The sequence below is a fragment of the Pogona vitticeps genome, chromosome 3 (assembly GCF_051106095.1).
Source record: "Pogona vitticeps strain Pit_001003342236 chromosome 3, PviZW2.1, whole genome shotgun sequence".
Taxonomy (NCBI): Eukaryota; Metazoa; Chordata; class Lepidosauria; order Squamata; family Agamidae; genus Pogona; species Pogona vitticeps.
Genome location: NC_135785.1, coordinates 192,394,562 through 192,418,400, shown reverse-complemented (window position 1 = coordinate 192,418,400; position 23,839 = coordinate 192,394,562). Strand labels below are relative to the sequence as shown.

General features: G+C 37.6%; 1 protein-coding gene across 18 annotated transcripts in view; it reads left to right on the top strand.

The window, feature by feature from the left end:
- The window catches only part of DMD (dystrophin), a 1,295,019-nt gene that overhangs the window by 952,237 nt on the left and 318,943 nt on the right, over positions 1-23,839 (top strand). For all 18 annotated transcript variants that reach the window (XM_078390471.1, XM_078390476.1, XM_078390472.1 and 15 more), the window contains one exon: positions 15,280-15,491. In XM_078390471.1, coding sequence (XP_078246597.1) covers positions 15,280-15,491 — 212 coding nt within the window. The remainder of the gene's footprint in view (positions 1-15,279; positions 15,492-23,839) is intronic.

The following is a 23,839-nucleotide window of genomic DNA, read 5'->3' as shown; positions in this document are numbered from 1 at the left end:
ACACACAAAAGGATATATGAAGCCACTATGGTGAATTACAACAGTGCTGTTGATCCCAATGTCTTAATAAAATAAGTATCCCTCTATATGGCTTTCTTGTAGCTTTTGACAACCTAACAGCTTTGCAAATATTTAAATTGTATACCAGAGATTACAAAGGAAACATGGAGTTTATTGTTCTGTCACAATTCTAGAATATTGATTTAGTGAGTCAGACATAAGTCAGTTAAGAAAATGTCCATGAACCTAAGTTGGTATAAAGGTACTTTTAATGGTGTTTTGTTGATTGAGGTCTGTGCCTTTCTTGTTCTTCTCAAAGCTGCTTTGAATCCTGTGGAATGGACAGAGTAAGAGGAAGTACATGTCACATGCTTCCTATTTAACATTTCCCCAGGACAAAAATATAGGCAGAAATGTGCAAACATCTGCTGTGATCAGTAATGAAAATTTCTATCTGTGGGTGCACATTTCTATACATATTTTCATAACTGCACACATAACTGTATCCCTCCATGCAGCAAAGATGCTATGTGTCCAGCACAGGATAACACAGTAGTTTCCCTGACTCAGTGATGGTCCTTCAATTTCTCTTCCTCTATGCCACTTCACCAATTACAGCTGGGCTTTTGGGTGGCAAGGCTAAGCTATGAAGGATCTGTCGGTTTCAACCCTCCTACATAATGGAGAGGGTTTTCAGATCAGCTATGGAGTGTTTTCCCTCTGCAAGAAGAAAGCCAGAGCCAGCCATCATCCTAAGGGGAAAAGCTTTTACATCAGAGAGCTATCCTGACTTTTTGTTCTTATTACAGAAATTGAGTACTGCCAGCACAATTGCCAAGGTCCATTGTATGACACTGAAATAATAACCTCACAGCACAATAAAGTAGCCCTTTATAATATCCCTTGGTAGCTTGAGTCTGTGGTGGTCCATCATAGCTGACATTTATCCCTAAAAGGGTCATTTTCAGTGTGAAATCAGATCACTTCTGTCAGTCGTATCAAAGCTCATCTATTAAGGTAAAAGTTGCTTCCTTGTTGGAATGATTCCAGGCAATATCAGCTTGTCTAATCCTACAAGCTTTATTTATCTAGTTGCTAGTATGTGATTTTTAAAGTTGCTGATACATGATATGCTATACTATCACATTGTTAGTGATAATGATGCCATTGTCCGAGATCCGTTATCTCCAGTGATTCTTTCTTATCCTATTATAGCCTTCTTCCCATTAAGCAATGAGCTGGATTAAGAAAGAATATTTCATGATTTAATTATACGTAGATACAAATTCATAATAGCATTTTTTTCAAGTGGAAAATGCTGTACTATAAAACACATGAACTTGCCTTTGTGATCTCAGTATGAACTTCTTTATTTTGCAGGCAGGGCTTTCCCTATTTACTGCACTCTCTGTTTTCATTAGAAAATCCATTGTAGTTCATTTTAGTTATAATAGCATGTAATTTTCAAATGCACACCCTTCACAGTGATCCATTTCCCCCTCACTGTAGCCTTACTGGAAAGTCAGGGACCCCATGATTAAGGGTGCAGACAGAGTTGTTGGAGAAGGGGACATTCATCCAAAATTTGGTGAAGAATGACATGATTTTGGACAGTTCTCTACTTTCTCTACAATACTCCATTCCACATTGTTTAGGGGACTGAAGGTATCATAGAGGAAAGATGGAGATATGAAATTTCCCTTCTCTGAACTTTTCTTAAATTAATCTGTTTCAAGGTACAAGCCACAACTGAAAATTAAACAGGATATTCTAATGACTCTGTATCAAAAAATCTATGTGAAAAACAGTAGAAGCAAATGATACAAAAAATGGGAAATATTTCAGTATTACAGTCCTTTAAAGGACGAAAAATATTTTAGCATGCCAAACAGATTTATCTTATGATGCAAATGTTTCAGTGCTGTGAGTGATAAATAGTGCCAGGTGCTGCATCTGACGTGTCCTTAATCTCTTTGCTCTCAAGGGTGTATAGATTCTGAGCTATATTGACTAGATTTTTGAATATGAAATTGGTGTATACATTCAGAAATACAGCTTCACTTTTACGTGCAGTGTGTTGATATGTGGTATGATCTCTCTGTGGATGTGTGTTTGTGTACTGTGTGTAGAGAGAGAGCTACTTCCTCAAAGATTGGATTTTGAAAAGTCAGCCACAACGTACTACGTACTTAATATAATGGACGATTTTCTAAAGTAATGTTGTGACATTAAATAGTGGCTTTCTAGTTAGTATTCTTCCAAGTGACAACAGCTACCAATACTGTTTAATATTATGGTTTAAAACATACAAAATAAATTTAACTTCTGGATATTTGTCTTACACAGCAGAATTTGTAAGAAAATTCACCATTTCTGATAAGCATTAGACATGCTTCTGATTCTGTATTCATTTCTTTATTTTCCTGTGAGTTAGTGATATGCAAACTGTGACCATCTACAGAACATTTTATTGGAAACAATTTGTTGATTCATTATTAAAGCCAATCCTTGGAAAGGAAGAAAATATACATTCTTGGAATGCCTTCACATAACATTTAAGAGCTGTTTTCAAAGTCACAAAATGCCTACATTTTTAATGAATATAAGGAAATGTGTAACCACAGTGTAAGTTAACATATGCAATGATCTCACAGGCTTGCTGTATGTGTAAAGCCAGATCGCAGATTAATACTGAATCAGTTTTATTCATTATTCTTTATCTTTTAAAATGCTCATATTTTAAATGGACCTGAAATTTTCATCTGAAGTGTCATATAAGAGAAAAGGAAATCGTATTTTTCTTAAAATTCGCCTTCCATATAAACTTACCCGGCAGTTAAGATCTAGCCAGGAGGCCCTCCTAAAAGAGCCATCCCTCAAGGAGGTAAGAGGGATGGCTTGTAGACAAAATGCCTTTTCAGCAGCTGCCCCCAGACCGTGGAACGTCATCCCAACTGAGATTCGTCTAGCGCCGACGTTGATGACATTTCGGTGCCAGGTCAAAACCTTCCTTTTTCCAGAAGGCTTTTAACTGAAATAATATCCACTGTGGGTCCTGATGGCAATTTTTAGAGTGCTTTATTTTTTTTTGTATTTTAATTGTGTTATCTTTTTATTGCATTTTAATTGTTGTAAGCCGCCCAGATACCTCTGGGTTGTGTAAGTGGCATATAAGTTAAATAAACAAACAAACAAAAAAAGTAAACACACACTGTAATATGGCAAAGAAAATGGCAAGAAGCATGAAAGCAAGATAATATTATTCAGGCTTATAACCAGATATGTATCTATAACTACCAGAAAATAGAGTATAAATGGGGATGTGAGGCAGACAGCAATGGGTATTGTGCCACTGAAACATCCAAAATGCATTGGCTTCATGCTTCCTTAAGTAAGTAATGGATTTCATATATTTCTAGCCTTAAACTGCCAGCTGACCATAAATTGTGCATTAGTAGGTATAAAATTGTTTTAAGTGTTTCACTAGAGCAGCTTTATTTTAATAATGCTAATAACATTATGTTTATGTTAAGAGAAACTGGAACACCATTTCCTTATTTGTATGTCCTGTTCCTAAGTACACCACCAGAGAAATATTTTTAAATATATTTTCATGTGCTGATAATTTAAAGATCCTTCATCCATGAATAGCAACTATATTCCGTATTATAAACTTTGTTCCCTAGAACAGATTGTTTAAGAACTGAAAGATCTTTGCCTGCTTGTGGAAAGACATCAAAGGTATGGTGAGCCCCAGTCCTGGTTAGGAGATGTGTTCATGGATGTTCAAAGTGCCACAGTGGACAATAAATAGCAGGAATGATTAATACCCATGCTCTCTGGAGAAGTAACTTCTTGGTTCACTTCAAAGCCAGTGGCAGATGGTCTTCTCTGATGGATATTACTTTCCCATCAAAATGAAATGAATCCAGAAATCCAGGATTTTGATGTAGTTATACTTGGACAGTAGTGTGTCTTCTTAAAACAGACATTGTAGCAGCTAAGGCAGACTGTGATATTTCCAGTTTGTATGAGAATGCAAATACTTTCAGAAAATTACAGGATGGAGAGAGTGTGAAATTATTGTGATGCATGGCAAATCGGCTATTGCTGTTCTCTAGTTTCTTGGTGTGTTTGGTTTTTGTAGGGGTTAAGAGGTGACAGTGGGGTTAAGAGGTGACAGTACTTGTAGCAGCAGTGCAATCCAATAAGAGATTGAGGAGATATTATATATGCATGCAGATATATAGCTTAAATAGAGGATGAAAAGTTTAATTTCTCTTGTCTCTTGGACAGACTGTGGAACTCTGGCAGTGTGCCATGGGGATCTTCAGAAGTCGTCCCCCCCCCCATAATAATGAAGAATGTGATACCAAATTTGATTTATATTACCTTTCCAACATGCCATCTAAAATTATCTCCAGCTTTTTTCATTAACAAACATATACCTCCTGTCCTGTTTCTCTTTAATTCTGTTTTTCTGCATACCAAGAAACGTGTATACTTCAGCATAAACCCTGATCAAGCATATCCGTTTCTCCTTCCCTGCCAAAGGACTTTCTTTAGACTTCTATGCTACTTTTTTTGTATTATACTATGGTAAAGTGTTTTAAGTGTTTAAAAGATTTTTTTATAACATGGGGATCAGTTTCTCAGCAAGCCATGTAAAGTATTTACCAGTAATTCAATTTGCCCTCACCAAAAAAAACCCTCCAGTTTATGAATGTCAGATATTGTGCTTCTGTATCCAAGATTTAAAATGTTAGGCAATGGTCTGATATTACTGCACAATATAATGCCCTCATTGCCATCAGAAAAAAATGATGTTAAGCTTTACATAGCAAAGAGCAGCCTGAATGCTGATGACACCAATATCAGCAATCAAGATGATTTACACTACAGGATACCCTCTTGGGCTCAACTCCATTTATTCATCACTTAACCACTTTTCATTCAGAAACAAAGGAATTGCCAGGTCTGTTTTCCCCACAAGTTCTTTAGATCCTCTTGGTCTCTAGGAAGCCCAGTTTTTGTTATACTGCCCCCATTTTTCGAATTGCCTGGTAGAATGTTGATTTGCTGTGGTGCACAATAGCATTGCTGTAAGCTCATGCAGCTATGAGAGGAGTGATGTGAGCAGATAGCTGATATATTTTAAAATTTCCACACTTTGTGGTTTCTTCTTCTTCCTCATAGTTAAAAATATATATTGTGACAAATAAAGTAATTCATGATGCACCTTCTATGAACCTGAATAGTACACTTCTGTGCATTAGTATGCTCAGTTTCCAGAGCTTTCTGTTTAGCCTTCTTAAAGTCATGAAATGTGGCACTAAACAACCAACCACACAAATAAATACACAGCCGTCTTGTAGTAATACATTTTTGTGAAAGTATAAAACAGCTTGTATCCCAGCTCTCAAAAAATTCTATGTGACATGCATACACCATTTTATCATAATATTTTTTCCTAGCATCTGATGAACCTCTCCTTGCTTATTTATATTGTTATATCAGGAACTTTGGTTTTGAAACTAAACAGATGGAAGGGCTCATCCTATGCATGAAAACCTTCTACTGTATCTGTCAATGGAAGGCTCCTGTAGTGCTTTATGTTCTCTAGAATTCAAAGAGCTGAGGAACTCTTTGGAATAATGTGAAAGGTTGCTAAGTTCCCACTTGTGGGCTGCAGAAAAATCAGAGAATAAAAAACTATTGAGCTCATTGGGTCTTATGCTTTGATTTTTATCTATTATATGGATATACCAGCTTTTTAAAGCTTTTGTTTGTTTGTTTGTTTGTTTCAGTGGTTTGTGTACTGCTACCTTTAGTGTCATGCACTATTCTGGACAGTTAAAAATAGTATAGACAGCCCTCCCAACTAAACCACTAAGCCAAAATAAACTTCCCTATTATCCCAAATCATACCAGACCTAGACTCAACAAAACACACTGAGAAGGTAAAAATCATGCTCATAATTAATTCCAGAGGAGAATATTTCTAAAGGTTTATTGAAAAAGTGTGATCTTTAAAAACTTTTTAAAGGTTTTTAAAACTTTTAAGAAATTTATTATTTAGGTGTGATATTAAATTTATAAACAGAGCATCTTATTTTCAAATACGTAAGGGAGAAACTAATTTTTCGTTGTTCAGATAGGAATGAGAAAATATTCCCAAATCAAATTGATAGTATATTTAATATTCTTTAAAAGTATAAAAATTAGAGATAATGGAAGGAATATTAGTAATACCAATTGTATTAAAAGAATTGATGCTGAGAGATTTGAGGCATAGTGAATTCTGATATGAATGGCAGGTGCTATTCAATCTGTTTCTCTCAAATCTTTCATTACATTAATGTTTCTAAATACTTACCTATAATTTTAGAATTCTTGGTAACTATTAATATATTTAAATGAGAGCTGTAAGAATAATGTTATCACACACTTTCACATAAATATTAAAATCAGACTGAAAATTCTATCTTGAACCATTTTTAAACTAAAAGCACTGGCCGAAATCCCGTTACTTAGCATAGTAAATTGTACTAAAGTAGGCTCATTATATCAGTGAAGATTTGGTGAGTAAACATTCAAATAAGCCTATTCTGGTTGCAACTTACTGGATTTTGGCCAAAACAAAAGCAAAGCTTGCTGCTTATATACCTCCCCATAGAGCTGATAGCACTCTCTGAGTGGTTTACAATTTTTTAATTATGCAGGCTACAGATTGCCCCCCCCCCCAGCAAGCTGGGTGCTCAGTTAACTGACCTTGGAATGATGGAAGGCTAAGTGAACTTCAAGCTGGCTACCAGGGACTGAACCTGTGTCATGAGCAGAGTTTTGGCTGCAGTACTGCAGTTTAACCACTGCACCACAAGGATTTTGGCTATTGTTTAAAATGTGTGTTTCTTTTCATTCATTAGAAATCTAGGTTCCTTATTCTTAGCTATACACAAAACAAATAATGAGAAGAGACTGGTTTAAACCATGAAAAAAGATTTTTATTTAAAAAGCATACCTAACAGGTATGAAAGGAAAGATAAGTTACTGAATATGAAAAATAATGGCTATAACAAATGTAAAATCTAAATTTATTTCTTTAGTATTTAGAGTTCTAAATAATTATGTTACACTCTTTTGTCTTTTTTCACATATACCCATTCTAACTACCGTGTTTCCCCCAAAATAAGACAGTGTCTTATATTAATTTTTGCTCCAAAAACGCATTCGGGCATATTTTCAGGGGATTTTTTTCATGTACAACAATCTACATTTATTCAAATACAGCCATATCATCTTCTAGCTCCACAATGGTGGGTTTCACTTAACTGGGGCTTATTTTGGGGGTAGGGCTTGTATTAAAAGCATCCTGAAAAATCATACTAGGGCTTATTTTCAGGTTAGGTCTTATTGTATGGGAAACAGGGTATTTTCTCTTCATTCACTCTACCACAGACTACTACCATCTCTCAAACAGACTTCTAACTCCATTCAGATCTCTTCTCTTAAGGTTTCTGATCTCTCCCCAAACTGTTATATCCTGAGTGACAGGCCCCACTTGCACAAAATTCCAATCATTCTTAATGAATCATCATTCAGATGCCAATCACACTAGCACTCCGCCCATGTCCAGGCATTCAAAACTATTTATATTCAAACCTGATACATTAGTCCATGTTGAGCCTCTACTTAAATGTATATGGAAGGCTTTCCTTCAGTGACTGGCTATACAAGTGTGACTTTTAAACAGATTGTTATGCATTACTAGTCTGACTGGGTCTTTATTACTACTTGTGTTTACCAACTCTCAGAGTTTTTTTTGGTTCCTTTTTAATTTTTGCATACATATTGTTTCAGCTTTAATATTGTCTCTTTTTTATGTAAGATGCCTCATTATACATTGTTTTCAGCTTTAAATATTGTCTTCCAATGATGTAAGCTGCCTTGGGTCCTTCTTAAGGAGAAAGGTGGGGCAAAATGTTATAAACAAACAAACAAACAGACAGACAGACAGACAGACAGACAGACAGACAGACAGACAGACAAACAAACAAATAAATAAATAAATAAATAAATAAATAAATAAATAAATAAATAAATAAATAAATAAATAAATAAATAAATAAATAAATAAATAAAATAGATGGAATCACCACAGAAAGTATCTTTTTCTTATGTTTTCTTCCAGGCAGTTAAAATGGCGTGTGCATGAGATGCTGATCTCTGAGTAGATTACATTTTTCAAAATAGCAGTAGTCATGACATTCATGAACCATAAACCTAACAATAATTGAGAAAGTGGGCTAAAAAGTTCCAGAAAAACATACATTAAAATATAGTACTGTAGTCTTTAAAGTGCTACGATTTTGTCTCTCTTTAAAAAAAAATTATTTTACTTTTCCTATTGAAATAATAGCCAATATCTTCTTTACACAGGTGAAATGTAAAGTTAGGTAAAGGTAAAGGTTCCCCTTGACATTTAGTTCAGTCGCGTCCAACTGTAGGGCACAGTGCTTATTCCTGTCTCCAAACCGTAGAGCCAGCCTTTGTCCAAGGACAGTTTCTGTGGTCACGTGGCCAGTGCAACTAGACACGGAACGCCATTACCATCCCACCGTGGCGGTCCTTATTTATCTACTCAGATTTTTACATGCTTTTGAACAGCTAGGTTGGCAGGAGCTGGGACAAGACATGGGAGCTCACTCTGTTGCATGGATTCGATCTTACGACTGCTTGTCTTCTGACATTGCAGCACAGAGGCGTCTGTGGTTTAACCTACAGCACCACCACGTCCCCTATGTAAAGCTATGCTGGTACAGATGCACTGGACATTTCTCCTGGCAAGATGGAATTGTCCCTGATATGACTGACTGTGCGGTGTCCCAGTGGAAATGCTTCAGAGATAGCCTCTGTGTTGGCATAACTACTGCATGCCCAAGTTACACACATAACTTCACAATAAAATTTTGGCCATTATGTGTGCAACTATGGAAAGCAAGATGGATGGTAGGGATAGGGGTACACATCCCTGCCTGAAACTGAGGAACACCTTTACATGCTTAAGAAGTCTGCAAAGAAGCCAATTAATACATCAAATTAAACATGCTTATAGTGCTACCAGACAAGGACCCACTCCTTATCTGGAGTTCTGATCACAAGAGCAGAGGTGGTCGGATTAATACACCTACAGGTTTCTTTGCAGATGTTTCCATTAAACACACAAAGGTCTTGCTGACTTTAGAGTGAGCTGGGAGCATAGGGAGTAGACTTTACGGACATCACCAAGAGCCATTTAGCCCTACACAGTTTCAAATATAACTAGAGCAAATATCTAACCAGAAAGTCTTTCACATAAGGACCAGGTAATATTTTCCATTTCTTAACTTCACTTTATGGTTGTTTGGGGATAATGTCTCTCTAGTTAAAAGGCTGTTTGCATGGTGAGTTGATTGACAATGACTGCTAGATGAGTGGCAGGTAAGACTATTATGGCATATGGGGGAGGTTGGGCAAAAATGCCTCCCTAGAACCTTGTTTTCATTGCTGTTTTCCCCAGCCCACGGGGACGATTTGACACACTTGCATAAAAGTTTAGAAGGATTTGGTTTAGATTAGATAAAATGCTGTATGAAAGATCATTATCCTGTTTTTACTGTTTGTCATTCCAATCCTTTATGATTCCATCTGTTGTAAAAAAAAATACATTTTGAACTTCAAACAGTTCTTTATTTTCTAGCGGCAGTTACCGCGTGACAGCCCTGTTGTCTGCTGTGTCACAGGTCAGGCAAAAGGGAAAAGGAGGGTGGGGGGGATCTGTCTTTTTAAATAACTTGTGTTTCAGGAACTAGAGATCCAAGCTTTATTTAAGAGTTTGAGTTTAACTGAAGCTTTTAATCAAGACCTTCCTCAGCATGAAGGCTGAAGAAGTTTGAAGAACATACCTAGCTGACTCCAGTGTGTGGAGCCAACTATCTGAAGGGATGCACTGGACGTCTGTGCATCAGCACGGTCAAACCTGGGGATAGGATTTCCTGTGGGCTGGTGTAAAATGGCAATCCACCCTTTTTCCCCCCTTTTTCCCTTTTTTTCTTTTTAACCCCTTTTTTCTTTTCTTTTTTTCTTTTCTTTTTCTTTTTCTTTCTTTCTTTCTTTTTTTCTTTTTTTTTTTGAGGTCATTTGGCAGTTTCCTGGGAAATATCCCATTCTTGATTATTTTTCATATCTTGCTGTGCTGAAAAGTCCCAACAAGACTTTCTCTGCACTCACAGCATTTCCTGTCATCACTGAGAATCACTAAGATTGATCCCAGCTCTTCGTTTCCCCTCTTTTCCCCATTTCCTATTATTTTCTCCACATTCAGAAGACAAGATGTTATTGGGTGGGAAGTTTTCACTGTTATCTGGTAGCAGTAAGACATGATTTAGTTCCATATTACAGTGGTGCCTCGCTTAGCGAGCGCACTGTATAACGACGAATCCGTATAGCGATCCCCTTTTTCGGGATCGCTATACGGAGCACCCAATCGCCGCACTCGCATTGCGACGATTGGGGAGTCCGGCGGCCATTTTGGAGCCGCGTTCGGCGGCTCCAAAATGGGCGCCGGGTGACCCGAAATGGCCCCGCGTGGTGTTTTCGCGCCCTCGGCAAGCGAGGGGAGGGTGCGAAAACGCGGCGCGGGGCCATTTCGGGTCCGTTTTGAAGCCACAAAACAGCTGTTTTGCAGCTTCAAAACGGCCGCGGACGACCCGAAATGGCCCCACGTGGCGTTTTCGCGCCCTCCCCTCGCTTGCCGAGGGCGCGAAAACACCGCGCGGGGCCATTTCGGGTCCGTTTTGAAGCCGCAAAACAGCTGTTTTGCGGCTTCAAAACGGCCGTGGATGACCCAAAATGGCCCCGCATGGCGTTTTCACGCCCTCCCCTCGCTTGCCGAGGGCGCGAAAATGGCTGCCCGGGGCCAGGAAACTTCTCTAAGTGGGAAGTTTAGGGCCGATTTGGAACGCATTAAATGAAGTTTAATGCGTTCCAATGGCTTTTTACTTCCCGCTTAGTGAAGATTTCACATAGCGAAGGTTAATCCGGAACGGATTAATCTCGCTATGCGGGGCACCACTATATCTGGATTACTGCAAGTCACTCTACATGGGGCTACATTTAGAAAGTGTTTGGAAACAGCAGTGCTTCAAAATGCTTCAGGCACAGGTTATGGGAAACACACCACTCCCTTATTACAACAGCTTCACTAATGAGCAATCTCTTTCTGGGCCCAATTCAAATTGCTGGTTACAGTGGACCCTCTACTTATGGAATTAATCCATATTGGAACGGTGGCTGCAGGTCGAAAAGTCTGTAGGTCGAGTCTCCATTGACCTACGATGCATTGAAAACTGATTAATCTGTAACTGGCCGTTTTTGTTCCTTTTTTGTTCCTTTTTGGTTTTTTTCTGGTCTGTAGGTTGATTTTCCGGCTGCAAGTCTAACCTAAATTTTGCGGCCAGAGAAGTCTGTAACTCGAAAAGTCTGTAAGTCGAGCCGTCTGTAAGTTGAGGGTCCACTGTATTACCTATAATACCCAATATACCTTGGGTCAGGACTATTTGAAGCATTGTATCAACCCATATGAGCCTTTTGGGAGGCCGTTCTCTGGGTTCCACTGCCTTCCCTAGCTTCTTTCATGAGGTCACGAGAAGGGGCCTTCTCAGTGGCTGCTCCCAGGCTTTGGAATGTGCTGCTCCAAGAAGCCAGGTTGCTGCCCCCCCCTCTTGTCCTTCCATCATCAAGCATGGAGTTTCCTTTTCAGGTGGGCAGTTAAACAATAAGTGGGGAATGCTGTGTTTATTAAACTTAGGGATTTTAAAAATGTTTTAAAAATGTTTTTGATCTTGGCTTTAGTACTAGTTAATGTTTAATAGTATTTTAACTTTGTTAGTATTCTATACTTTTAATTGTTCCAGGTGGAATCATCCTGGTGGGGTTCATTCATTCATTCATTTACACACGCACCTCCTTTCTCCTGAAAAGGATACTTGTGTGGCCTTCAACAAGCTGTATGGTCCCAGAGCATAGCAAAAGGAGGGATCATAAACTACTTCTGAGTACTTAGGGTCTAGAAAATGTCTTATGTCTAGAAAACCCAGGTAGAGTGGGTCACCCTAACTCATAAGCAACTTGACAGCACATAATTAATCATTTACGTTAACACATGAAATTAGAATTTGTTTTTATTTTAATTTATTTTTTGCTTCTTGTCAACCTCTTACTGTACATGTAAATACTTCTTTGGGGTTGAAGGAGATTGTACTTACTTAAGTATTTAAGAAAGCCATTAGGCCAAAAATAGAAAATATAACAAAATGACATCATTGGGGATGTCCATTGTTAGAATATTGTGATTATTTCTTACTTGAAACAAGTACTGGTAACTTCAGTTCAGTTTTCAAATGTTAATAGTTCCAGCTATGAAATATGTTTATTGATTTTGCTCATAAATCTGTTTTGTTGGAGACAGAGTAGCTCATAGACTTGCTATACAGTATATGTTTTGTTTTCAACGGAGAAGAAAACTGTTTATTAGCTTATTTAGAAATGTAGTGAGGCAAAGCAAAAACATTATAAGAATAAGTCCCACGTTGCCTGGTTTACTTGCCAATCCTGTCTTTTTTGATTGCTGGATCAATGATAACTGTGTTGCACCACTGTTACCCAATGTTTGGCTTTTCAATTAATTTGCTCCGGTGTCTGTACTTCCTGACTAAACTGATGAGACTCTCAAAAGAATACAGAATAAATTTAATAGCAACCTGGAAACTGATGAAATTTCTGTGCTAAAGTGAGCCTGAAAGTGTTGGTTTTTAGGTCTGTTCTATTCTTCAAGCATATGATGTTGCAATTACTCTCATTCAAAACGTAAAATTCAGTTATAGAACCATTCCCATTTATTGTGCCATGCTATCTGATTTGGATCATGAATTTGGATACAGCACATGGAGTGGGATGTGGCATGGAGAAACATAATATTGTTTGTGTAGCCTCTGAACAAGAAGCATGGGGATATATCCAATTGTAACTCTTAACTAGGGTACAGCATTGAATTAGGGGGATTTTCATGAGAGTTACTAATTCATTCTACTCTGATGGGTTTTAACATTTGGATTTAGCATCTGATCATATCTAAGTTTGATATAGCAGCTACTGTACAGAATATGGCAGGCTCAGTGGAAGCTAAATATTTATACAAGATTTATAGAATTAAGGATGTTATTGAACACATCATATCATTACCTAATCAACTATTTGTAGTTGTAGCTTATGTATTTATTATTCTTAGGTATTATACATCATCCTATAATTTCTTGCAGAAACTTGATATGTCTTATATTTGTCTCATCTCCAAGTTTATCTCCAACAACCTTATATGGTATATTAGGCTATAAGTAAGTGGCTGGCCCAAGGTCATTCTCCAAGCTTCATGGTTAATTGGGGATTTGAACCCATATCTCCTTGGGGTTGATTTGACACTCCACTGCACCATGCTGACTGTACTATAAGAAATAGGTGGTTCCAGTAATTTCCCCTTGTATCTGTCCTACTGAACCCTGCAGCTGGGGAAGGGGCTAAGAATTTCCCTCAATTTTCTAAAGCTACAAAAACTCTCTTTCTGAAGCAATGGATGTGTATATTTAGCTTCTTTTTTATTCTTCTTTTTTCAAATGTCTGTATTAACATCCCCATGAATGAACTCCTCATGCTCTTCAGTAAGGGTCACTGGACAGGGAAAGAACTCATTTTTCCCTCCACTGAATACCATATGTTCATTGTAACTTTTCAGATTTTATGAGGCTAAGTCTGAAGCCTAGCAGAGCTGCTAGTCAGATGGCAAAATTTCTTTTCCCACTACTTTCCTATTATTGTACTCGAGTCAGAGGAACATATTGGCTTTCAGTAATGTTCTTTCTCAGAGACTGCTTGCCTTCCCATAGCGGAGAGCAGGCAGGCAAAAGCAATGTTTCATAAATAGACAGATCCCTTCACACAAAAGTCAGCTTTGGAAATGCTATTAAAAAGTCTGACTACAAGCAATACTTTTTTTAAAAAAAAAATGCTCCTAATATGCTTTAAAAGTTTGCCAAACTTTATCTTGTGCATCTGTACTGGATGATCCATCAGGTTGCAGCAGATCTCAATGATTTATGGATTAATTGTTAATGTTGCCATCACAACAGCCTGGCGGAGGCATTTGCCCTGTCAGTATTATTATATGAACAAAGTCAGATAAGTACTAATTCACTTAGCTCAATGTTGTGTCTCTTATGACTAGTCTCATCCCTCTACGATCTCAAGATGGGGTCTTTTCCATCACCTGCTGTTCTAGACAGGAGGGTACAAATTCTGACCTGTCCTAAGGAATAACAGGAGCCACCATCCTGTTAGTTAAACCCATGCCATAACTCACTTAACATAACTTCCAGCCATGAACTGTTGCCTGTTAAGAAGTTGGTGCCATTTTTTTCTTGTCCCACAGAAGTTGTGGAACTTGACACTTGACCAGGAAAAACCCCTGATGGAGTGATGGCATAATTATGTAAAAAGATTCTGGTGTCTGTTTTTTAGTACACTGGTTGGTACACAGACATGTTATTATCATCATTATTTCAGTGCTTATTTTGAAAATAGTTTAATTCCAATTTCAAAAGCTGTTCTCAGTATATTAAGAAGTATATTAAAGAAGAATCATCTATTATGCATGAAAAGAAAGTAATAGATAGATGTTTTACTTATGACATTTTTGGATTGCTTGGTAATAAATCAGTGATTCATATAATGGTCATCTTGAACTCTTTTAATGAACTTTTCTGTCAGTATTTTACTTATTATTACATAATTTTAATTAGTGGAAAACTTGATCAGAATAGTTTTTAAAGCCCCTGGCATGCTTGATATTTCCCTGATTTAATACAACCCCTATTGTGTTAGAACTTGTGTGCTACTAGGCATACATGCCGAAGGATTAATTTATGTTGAAATGTTGGACTATTATTGACTTGCTTGCCATTATGAGAGTAAGAAAATTCATTCAAACATCATTCTGAAAATGCACTGCATTGTCAAAATAATGTGCACTCATTTTTGTTATTATTTTTTAAAATGTAATCCTGAATATATCCAACAAGAGACTCCTGAATTCTGCCCAGTCCATCCCTATTCATACTGGAAATGCTGTCAATGTACAATTTTATATACAAAAATTCAAAAATTCTTTCCACTTTTGTGTTTCACCAGTTGAAAAGATACAAAATCAGTGGGATGAAGTGCAAGGACACCTTCAAAGCCGAAGACAGCAGTTGCATGAAATGCTAAAAGATTCAACACAATGGTTGGAGTCTAAGCAAGAAGCTGAACAGGTTCTGGAATGTGCCAAAGCCAGAATTGATTCATGGAAGGAGATTTCTTATACTGTGGAAGGACTCAAGAAGCAAAATGCTGAACTCAAGGTACTATCTGAATAATGAAAAATGAGGTTGTAAAAATGTTACATTTTCAATAATATGTATTTCCAAATTAACCATCCATCCTATACTCAAGAAAAAAAATACAGGGAAGCACTTTGGCATTTATTCTTTCACATAACCCTAGACCCTTCCCAAAATGTGGCCTATTTTAGAGGTGTGGGGCCTCCAGCTCTGCATCAGCATCCAGGTTCCCAAAATGTGTGATTTCCTCTAGAATCAAATGATCATACCCACCTTGCTGTGATTGTCTGGTGGTTTCAGTTTTTCCATTCTACGGGGTTGAAATGGCTCTTCTAAAACTTAGTGGTCAGCAGCAAAAGTTTTTGACTAAAATGTGCTGGCATTGCTGGTCCATCCTTTTACTTTTGGCTGAGCAAACATTTGAAGGCACCCTCCAATAATTTTTCTGAAAATGGATTAGAGTCCTGGTCAGAATAAAAGAGGTTCCCTTCAGATTACTCCGCATCACATGAGGGCTTTCTGTCACAGAATAGTCAGTGTCAATGAGGTATAGTGGACAGAGTAACAGACTAAGATTTGCGAGATCTGGTTCTGAATTCCCCTTCCATCATGGAAACTGATGGAGGGGTCAAACCACTCCTTCAATATCACACATACCTTGAAAATTTGATTAGAGATGCCATATATAGGAAGTGACTTGATGGGACATATCATAACATGTAACATCTTTAGTTTATATAATCTCTACATTTATTGTAATGATTCCTAAATGTCTTGGCATGACAGTTTATTAATAAACATTTCTTTAATCCCTAAATCAATAAATCCTTCATTTATAGATACGCAAGGGAGTACGCTACCAGAACCAAAAAAATCTTGTCGTACAGTTTATTTGCATGGTAGCTTCAGCTACATAAACTCAGACTGTGACCAGAGAGTGACAAATGGTCATTTTGCTGGGAGCGATACCCCCTAAAGCAAACCTTCAGTGCATACTAGAGTCACTCCAACCCAGTTCCTGAAAAGAATAACCCTGCCACTGAACCAAAAAATCCAGTTTGGACATGGAACAGGGTTGGGTGGGTTCACAGTCTCCTGTATGTCATTTGATCACAGGAAAATAGCTTGCATTGGACTGTGTTCCAAGCAGTGCAAAATACGAGCTTTTTTGTTCTGTCTGATTCCACCCTCAGTGGTCTGAATGTTATTGGGACAGCATTCTTACATGACACCTGGTTCCATCTTTTGAAAGTGTGAATAAGGAGGCATCCAATTCTACATACTCCCAGCTTGACATGGTCATTGATTGGCTAGAAGGGGGAGAAGTGGAAGTTTCCTGATACCTCTGTAGATGCCAGAGCAGACTGCTGCTGTTTTGGGCCCCACATAGCATGCTGACACACGTGTCTCCTACTGGCAAATTATGGAGATAAGCTAATTATGGACTCTGCTATCTAACTTCATGGTAGTGGTGAAGTTAGAACTAAACACAGCACAGGATGATTCATATTACCTAAATAAGAGTCATTATCCTGTTCAATATTGATGTGCACAAGCTGCAGAGGCTAATATGGCAGTCTGCTAGAATGCCGGGTGCACATGTTTATGTGGTCTGGTTCTGCTACTGTGGCAACTTTCATAGCTGGAGTTCAGCGTACATACATTTTGAACAGGATACTGACCAATAGGTTTTCCTAGTATAATGGACCTTGAGTAAACATGGAAGGCTCTTAAGGCAATATGTTATACAGAAACCTTTTCTGTTAATTAACTGTATATATGTATGTTACAAAGTAGGAGGGAGAAGGAGGGGGAAAAGAGGAAGTAAGGCATTCAGCATTACAGATACAATATTTATATTATCCAGGATCAAGCAGAATTTATATTTTCAAAGGCTGCCACAACTTGAGATGGGACCTTAAATAGTCCTATAGTTGATGGCTGGATGGAGAGTGTGTGTTTGAATCAGATAAACTATCAGTTCTTTTCATATTTCTAATACAGTAGAAAATGGTTTTAGTGGACTACATCCTGATGTTGTGTCAGCACAAATAGTTTCAAATGACACAGCATTCTTTTTCATGCAGTTTTCAGAGTTGTAGCCATGCAAGCATTTCAACAACTAATACAAAACAAAATAAAAGCAAAAAAGAGAGAGGGAGATGTTGTGGCACTTTAAAGACGAACTGCTGTATTTTAATGTATACTTTTGTGGAACATTGTTCATTCTTCAGATATATGAGTTAAAATACGGAGACTACATGGTAAAATCTTCATGCAAGGCTCTCTGACGCCGAGAGAGGCTCGGAAGCAAAAAACTAGAAACCGGGCCTTCTCTGCGGTGGCCCCTCAGCTGTGGAATGCCCTTCCAGCAGAAATTCGGCTGGCACCCTCGCTGGGTGTTTTTAAAAAACAGTTAAAAACTTGGTTATTTAAGCAGGCCTTCCCTCCAGTCAGCTAAATCTTTTATTTTTTCTTTCTCTCTTCTTATTCTATTTTGCTAATTTTTAATCCAATTGTATTAATATATTAATTGTATTTTATGATTATTTATATTTTATATTGTCCTATTTTATGTTGTAAGCCGCCCCGAGTAGACATGGTCTAGAGGGGCGGGGTATAAATTTAATAAATAAAATAAATAAATAAATAAAGAGACAGCAGTGTTTAGTTCCATTTTGCACCTAGTACTGATTTATGACCCCTGTTTGGTATTCGGTTCTTTTGATGTCTGGTTCTGTAAACGTTTAAACAAGAAACACAAAACAAAAGCAAAAAAAATGTTTTTCTGCCATTCTAAAGACTAATTGTAAACAATAACATGATTATCATTACACATAAGGATGACTTAAGAAACTTTGGCTGATATTGAATTCATTGGTAGGGGTGTCCGCTGTTTCCCTATGGATTCTTATTCTGTAGTTTTTCTTCTCCCGAATAGCAACTAACAGCCAAGGTTTTTTTTAAAGTTCTATAATGTAATAATTATGTTATCTACTGTTATTTTCCTCCAAAAGTATCATATCCATATTTTCATAAGAAGGCTCAAATGCAGCTTGCTGTTCTTTACATTACCACATGCTGTTCTTCTGTTATTTCCTTTAATCATGTTGTTGTTTACAGTTAGTTTTTAGAGTGCCACGGCAACTTTTTTCCCCCTTTTGCTTTGCATTTCTTGTTTAAATGTTTACAGAACCAGACATCAGAAGAACTGAATACCAAATAGGAGACATAAATCAGTACTAGGTGCAAAATGCAACCAAACACCACTGTCTTTTAGAGCCTTGTATCAGTTTTTTAAAAAACATGTAGTCTCTGTATTCTAACTAGAGATGGGCATGAACTGGAAAAACTGTGAATTAGGGTAGTTCGTGGCTACCACAAACCATGAACACCCCCCCCCCAAAAAAAAACCATGGAAAGACAAACCGGTTCATAGTTCTTTTTTCTGACTTATTCCTGGAGGGCCAGTGTGTGTGCAAAGACAGCAGGCCCAGCTCCTGGAAGGGAAGCCAGGCTGTCTGTCTCCAAGCATGTGCATGTCCATCAGCTGATAGGCCAGACAGAGCATGTACAGAGACAACAAATCCAGCTCCGGAAAGGGAAGCCCGGCCACTGTCTCTGAAGATGGCGGTGGTGGAGGAGGAAGAGGAGTTGGCAGGATCAGGTAGGGAGGTGGCAGGGGCAACAGGAAGGGAGAAGGAGGCGTCCATTTTGGTGAAGCAAAATGACGTGCCAAGCAGAAAAAAAAAGTTCGGTACTTTGTTTCATTTCGGCATAAAGGCTTGAATGAACTGGTTTTTTTTTTCCATTCATAGTTTGGTGTGTGCCCATCATATGTCTGAAGAAGTGAACAATGTTTCCATCAAAATAGATCAGTTTTAAGTGCCACGACATCTTTTACTTTTTCCTTCTCTTTCCTTTTGTGTTTATTTTTCAAGCAGAGCTCTTTGTCTCACATGACCACCCACAACTGCTAATGTATTTTCTGAGGTGTTTTTTTTTTTTTGCTTCATTCTAAATTTATTTTGCCTCACTCTTTTTTACTTCTTTGGTGCCACTTTAGAATCTGTGATGCGATACTGTATGATGTTCTCTTCCATGTCACTTTAGATTCCCTTTCTCTGATTGAGGCAGTGTGACTTACTAGCATGATATAGGCTATATCCGTGAAGGTTTAAGAATACACCTGTTCTTTTCACATGAAGGTGATGCTAAAGTGATCCTGACAGTGACAAAAATCTCATTCTTCCATTGGAAAACAGTGAAAGAGAGACAGACCTGAAAATGATACAGTAAGATTTAGGGAACTTTAGTAAAATAGTAAGTGGCCTAACACACTTTGGGAGGAAAATATCCCTTGGGGCACTGAAAGAACAAACAACCATAATTCATGCAAACCTTTTCAGAAACCAAATTGCATGCAATGTGCATAGTTATTACTTGTAATTTCAGCAAAATGTTCTAACAAAAGTAACCTTTAAGTTTAGTACACTGAAAATAGCTTTACATTTGTTTGAAGCAGTGTAACCTCAATTCTCTAAAACTGTTAACAGAGACGTTTTGGTTTTCTTGCATACTGAATGTTTTAAGGAAGTTATTTAAAGCAATCTCTTTTTTAAAATATACTTTTTGTTCATTTTCATAGGGATAGGGGTTCTGGTACAAATATGGGGCCAGGTAAGGGGGGGAAAGGTAAGAAAGGGTAAAATTCCAGAGCGCAAAAAGTATTCTTACATCTGCTTATACAATTGTATTAAAGATGGAAATCATACAAAGAGGAAAAAACATTATAACAGTTTTCTGTGATATTTATCATTACTAATCTTCCATTTTCTTGGGCCTTCTCTTTCTTTTTGTCTTTAAGCTAGTTTTATAGGTTTAATGTTATCCTGCCATTTTGTATCTACTGTATTGCTCTAAATCAACGTTATAATCATTAGCTTGTGTTTATTTTATCATATATTCTTTCACCACAAAATACCTTCTTAAATTTAATCTCCACTGCTCTGTCTCCATATTCATTTAATGCAGTCTTTTCATAATTAGAGTTTCAAGTTGTTTCTGACTTATGGCAAACCCAATAATGTTTTTAAGGTATTTGAGATCATCTTCAAATGCCATCCACCAGTGAGTTTCCATGGTTGAGTGGAGATTTGAATCAAAGTCTCTGGAAACGTAATGTGACATTCTGATCAATACACCACAGACTCTGACTTTTGGCAAATTACTGTACTCTTAAAATTTCTTCCAAAAAGTTGGCCCTCTTTTGAGGCTTTCCTCTTCGTTCTTTTGCATTTGATGCTTTGCTCTTTTTCTTTCATGAACGGTGGGCTCATCACAGTCAGCAAAGCTCCTTAGAAAATGCAGATTATTGACTATATCAGGTCAACCTATATGTATATATGTACTGTAAGCCCCATATGTGGCTCGTGATCAAAGGAGCTCTGTAACCACGTTCAACTGAATTTGTTTATAGGCAAATATTCAAATCTTTGTGTTCATCACAGAATAGTCAGAACAACCTTTACATGCTATTATAAAGGGAAGGAGATATTGGGACAGTGTTTGCATATGTACCATGTCCTCACCATCATTTAGCCATCTTCATTATCTCAGGTGTAACCCCTGAATAGGGATATTGTCAAATACAGAAGGAGAATTCCCCAACATGTCTGTCTCATAACTGAATATTGATTTTTGATCTTCCATTTCTAATCTCCCTTGTACCTGTGTAATACCTTGTACTAGCAGAGAGAAGAACTGTCTAATAGTTTGGGTTTATGTTTTGTTGAATTTTCTTGTCCTTGTTTCCCGAAGTTCAGATAAATTATTTTCTGGTTTTGCATGTTTTTTTCCACCTGCCAAAAAAGATCTCCCTTTGTCTGCCTTGTGATTTTTATTGTGTCAGACTCTACATAAAAGCCTCTCAGATGTGATAGCATTAGCATTTTTGCACTTGACTGAGTGAGACATCTGTGAAATCAAAGAGAATTCAAATCATGCTGAACTCTGTTGATTTCGATTTCTGCTATAAGCCATCATTTGAATGTAAGGATTTAATTGTAACTCCAGATTTTAAGAGAAGAGCTTTCATGTTTTCTGTGTTGTAGTCATTGGCATTGTGCCCCGATAAATTTATAATGCACAGGGAATTATGTTCAGCATGATTTCAGTTTTAATAGGGTTATTATTCCTTACAGTTAGCTAAATGCTGACTGGCTTCTGTGTATATCAAATGTGGAAGCAGCAGCTAAGAAATATATTTTATGTTGAAATTAACTTGTCCCACCCAGTCAGTCCTCAAGACTTGGTATTTTCTTATTTATTTTGATGTCAGATGCAGACAGTGCAAAAGAAACAAAATAAACACATTTATCAGGTTAGAGCAGTTCCCACCACTCCCTGCCAATTTCACCTTAGAATGTACAGTACTCTTTTAGATAGTGAGGGAAGGCTGGGTGGCCACACACTTTGGCCTGAGAGACTGAGAGAAATGTCTCCTGGCAGATCTTAAAAAGCAGATTAAGTTGGGTGTCATCAGCACATTGATGGTACCAGACCACAAAATTTTGGGCAGCCTTGTTCATGTATATGTGAAATAGTATGGGGAATCATGGAATCCTGAGACACTCCACAGACTAATGGTCAAGGAATTGAACAAGAGTCCCCCAGCACCACTGCCATTCACAAAGTAACACTATGCAAGGGAAAATCTCAGAAGCAGACTCCTATTTTCATCACTTAACCTCACCCAAATACAAAGCAATTGTCAAGGATGTTTTTCAACAAGTGTAAATGATAGTGAGCAGAAGAGGGCATCCTGTAGACCATCTTGACTGCTGCCATTTGCGTTGTCAACATTCAGACTGCCCTTTGCTATGTAAAACTTTGCATCCTTTTTTCTGCCGGCAATGCAGGCAGCATATTATGAACAACATTGGGTCATTTCCTGGCTTTCTGAATTGTGGGCACAGAAGGACAATATCTCACATTCATAAACTGGAGGTTTTTGGAGAATTGTATTATTTAAAACCAGTGGAAATGCCAGAAACAGTGAAGTCCTCAGAACTGATCTGTGTCCATGGTGTCTGCAAACCTAGGCTAGAAAACTTTCCATCACCAAATTTTGTATTCAATATATAATTACTTCCAACCCTCTCTCCCAATTAGAGTAGAGCTATTGAGTCACTGGGATTTACACATTCGTCAATTGATTCAGTGGGTCTTCTCTACCTAGAACTACCAACTGAATACAGTGGTGCCTCACATTACAATGTTAATTTGTTCCAGCGAAATCGCTGTAGAACGAAAACATTGTAAAGCGAAATTAAAAAGCCCATAGAAACATATAAAAACCTGTTTAATGCGTTCCGATGGGCTTAAAACTCACCGTCCAGTGAAGATCCTCCCTAGGACAGCCATTTTCGCTGCCTGTCTTGCGAGGAATCTGTCCCTAAACACAGCGGGGAGCCATTTTATTTACTCGGCGACCATTTTGAAACCGCCGATCAGGTGTTAAAAAATCATCGTTTTGCAAAGAATCGGTTCCCGAAGCAGGGAACTGATCATCGCAAAGCGAAATTCCCCCATAGGAAACATCGCTTTGCGATCACAAAAGCGATCGCAAAAAGTTCATCGTAATGCGATTTCGTCGTTAAACGAAGTGATCGTAATGCAAGGCACCACTGTATAGATCTGAGTGTTTTGCTCAAATGGAATAGACAGATCTGAGCTGCAGCTGTTTTCAGAAATGGAGATCAACCATTCAAGATGTATTCTAATACAGTACCTCTAAATATTCTGCAGATATGCAGTTGGAGATTGGATATAATTGTAAATCTCTGGGCTACAAAATCTGTCTAATATATTGTTGTTTCTACATCCACTAACCTGATGAGAATTTATGGATCTCAAAAGTATGTCCATTTCTCAAACATTTTAATTTGTCCTGATAAATATGTTGTCTGACTGTTGTTTTTGGGTACTGATGAACCAGTATGGCTGTCTTTAATTTATATAAATATTTAAAGCTAAACTTGATATATTTTAAACTGGATATCATCATAAATACATAAGTAGTAAAGTGTTCAGAATCCACTACAGTGGGGTCTCTACTTAAGAACTTAATCTGTATTGGAAGGTGGTTCTCAAGTTGAAAAGTTCTTATGTTGAATCTGCATTTCCCATAGGAACGCATTGAAAACCATTTAATCCGTATCTGCTGTTTTCCGTCCATAGAAACTACAGTGGAACCTCTACTTAAGAACTTAATCCATTTTGGAATGGTGTTCTTAAGTTGAAACATTCTTAAGTTGAAGCAAAATTTCCCATAGGAATGGACTGAAAACCAATTAATCCGTTCTGGC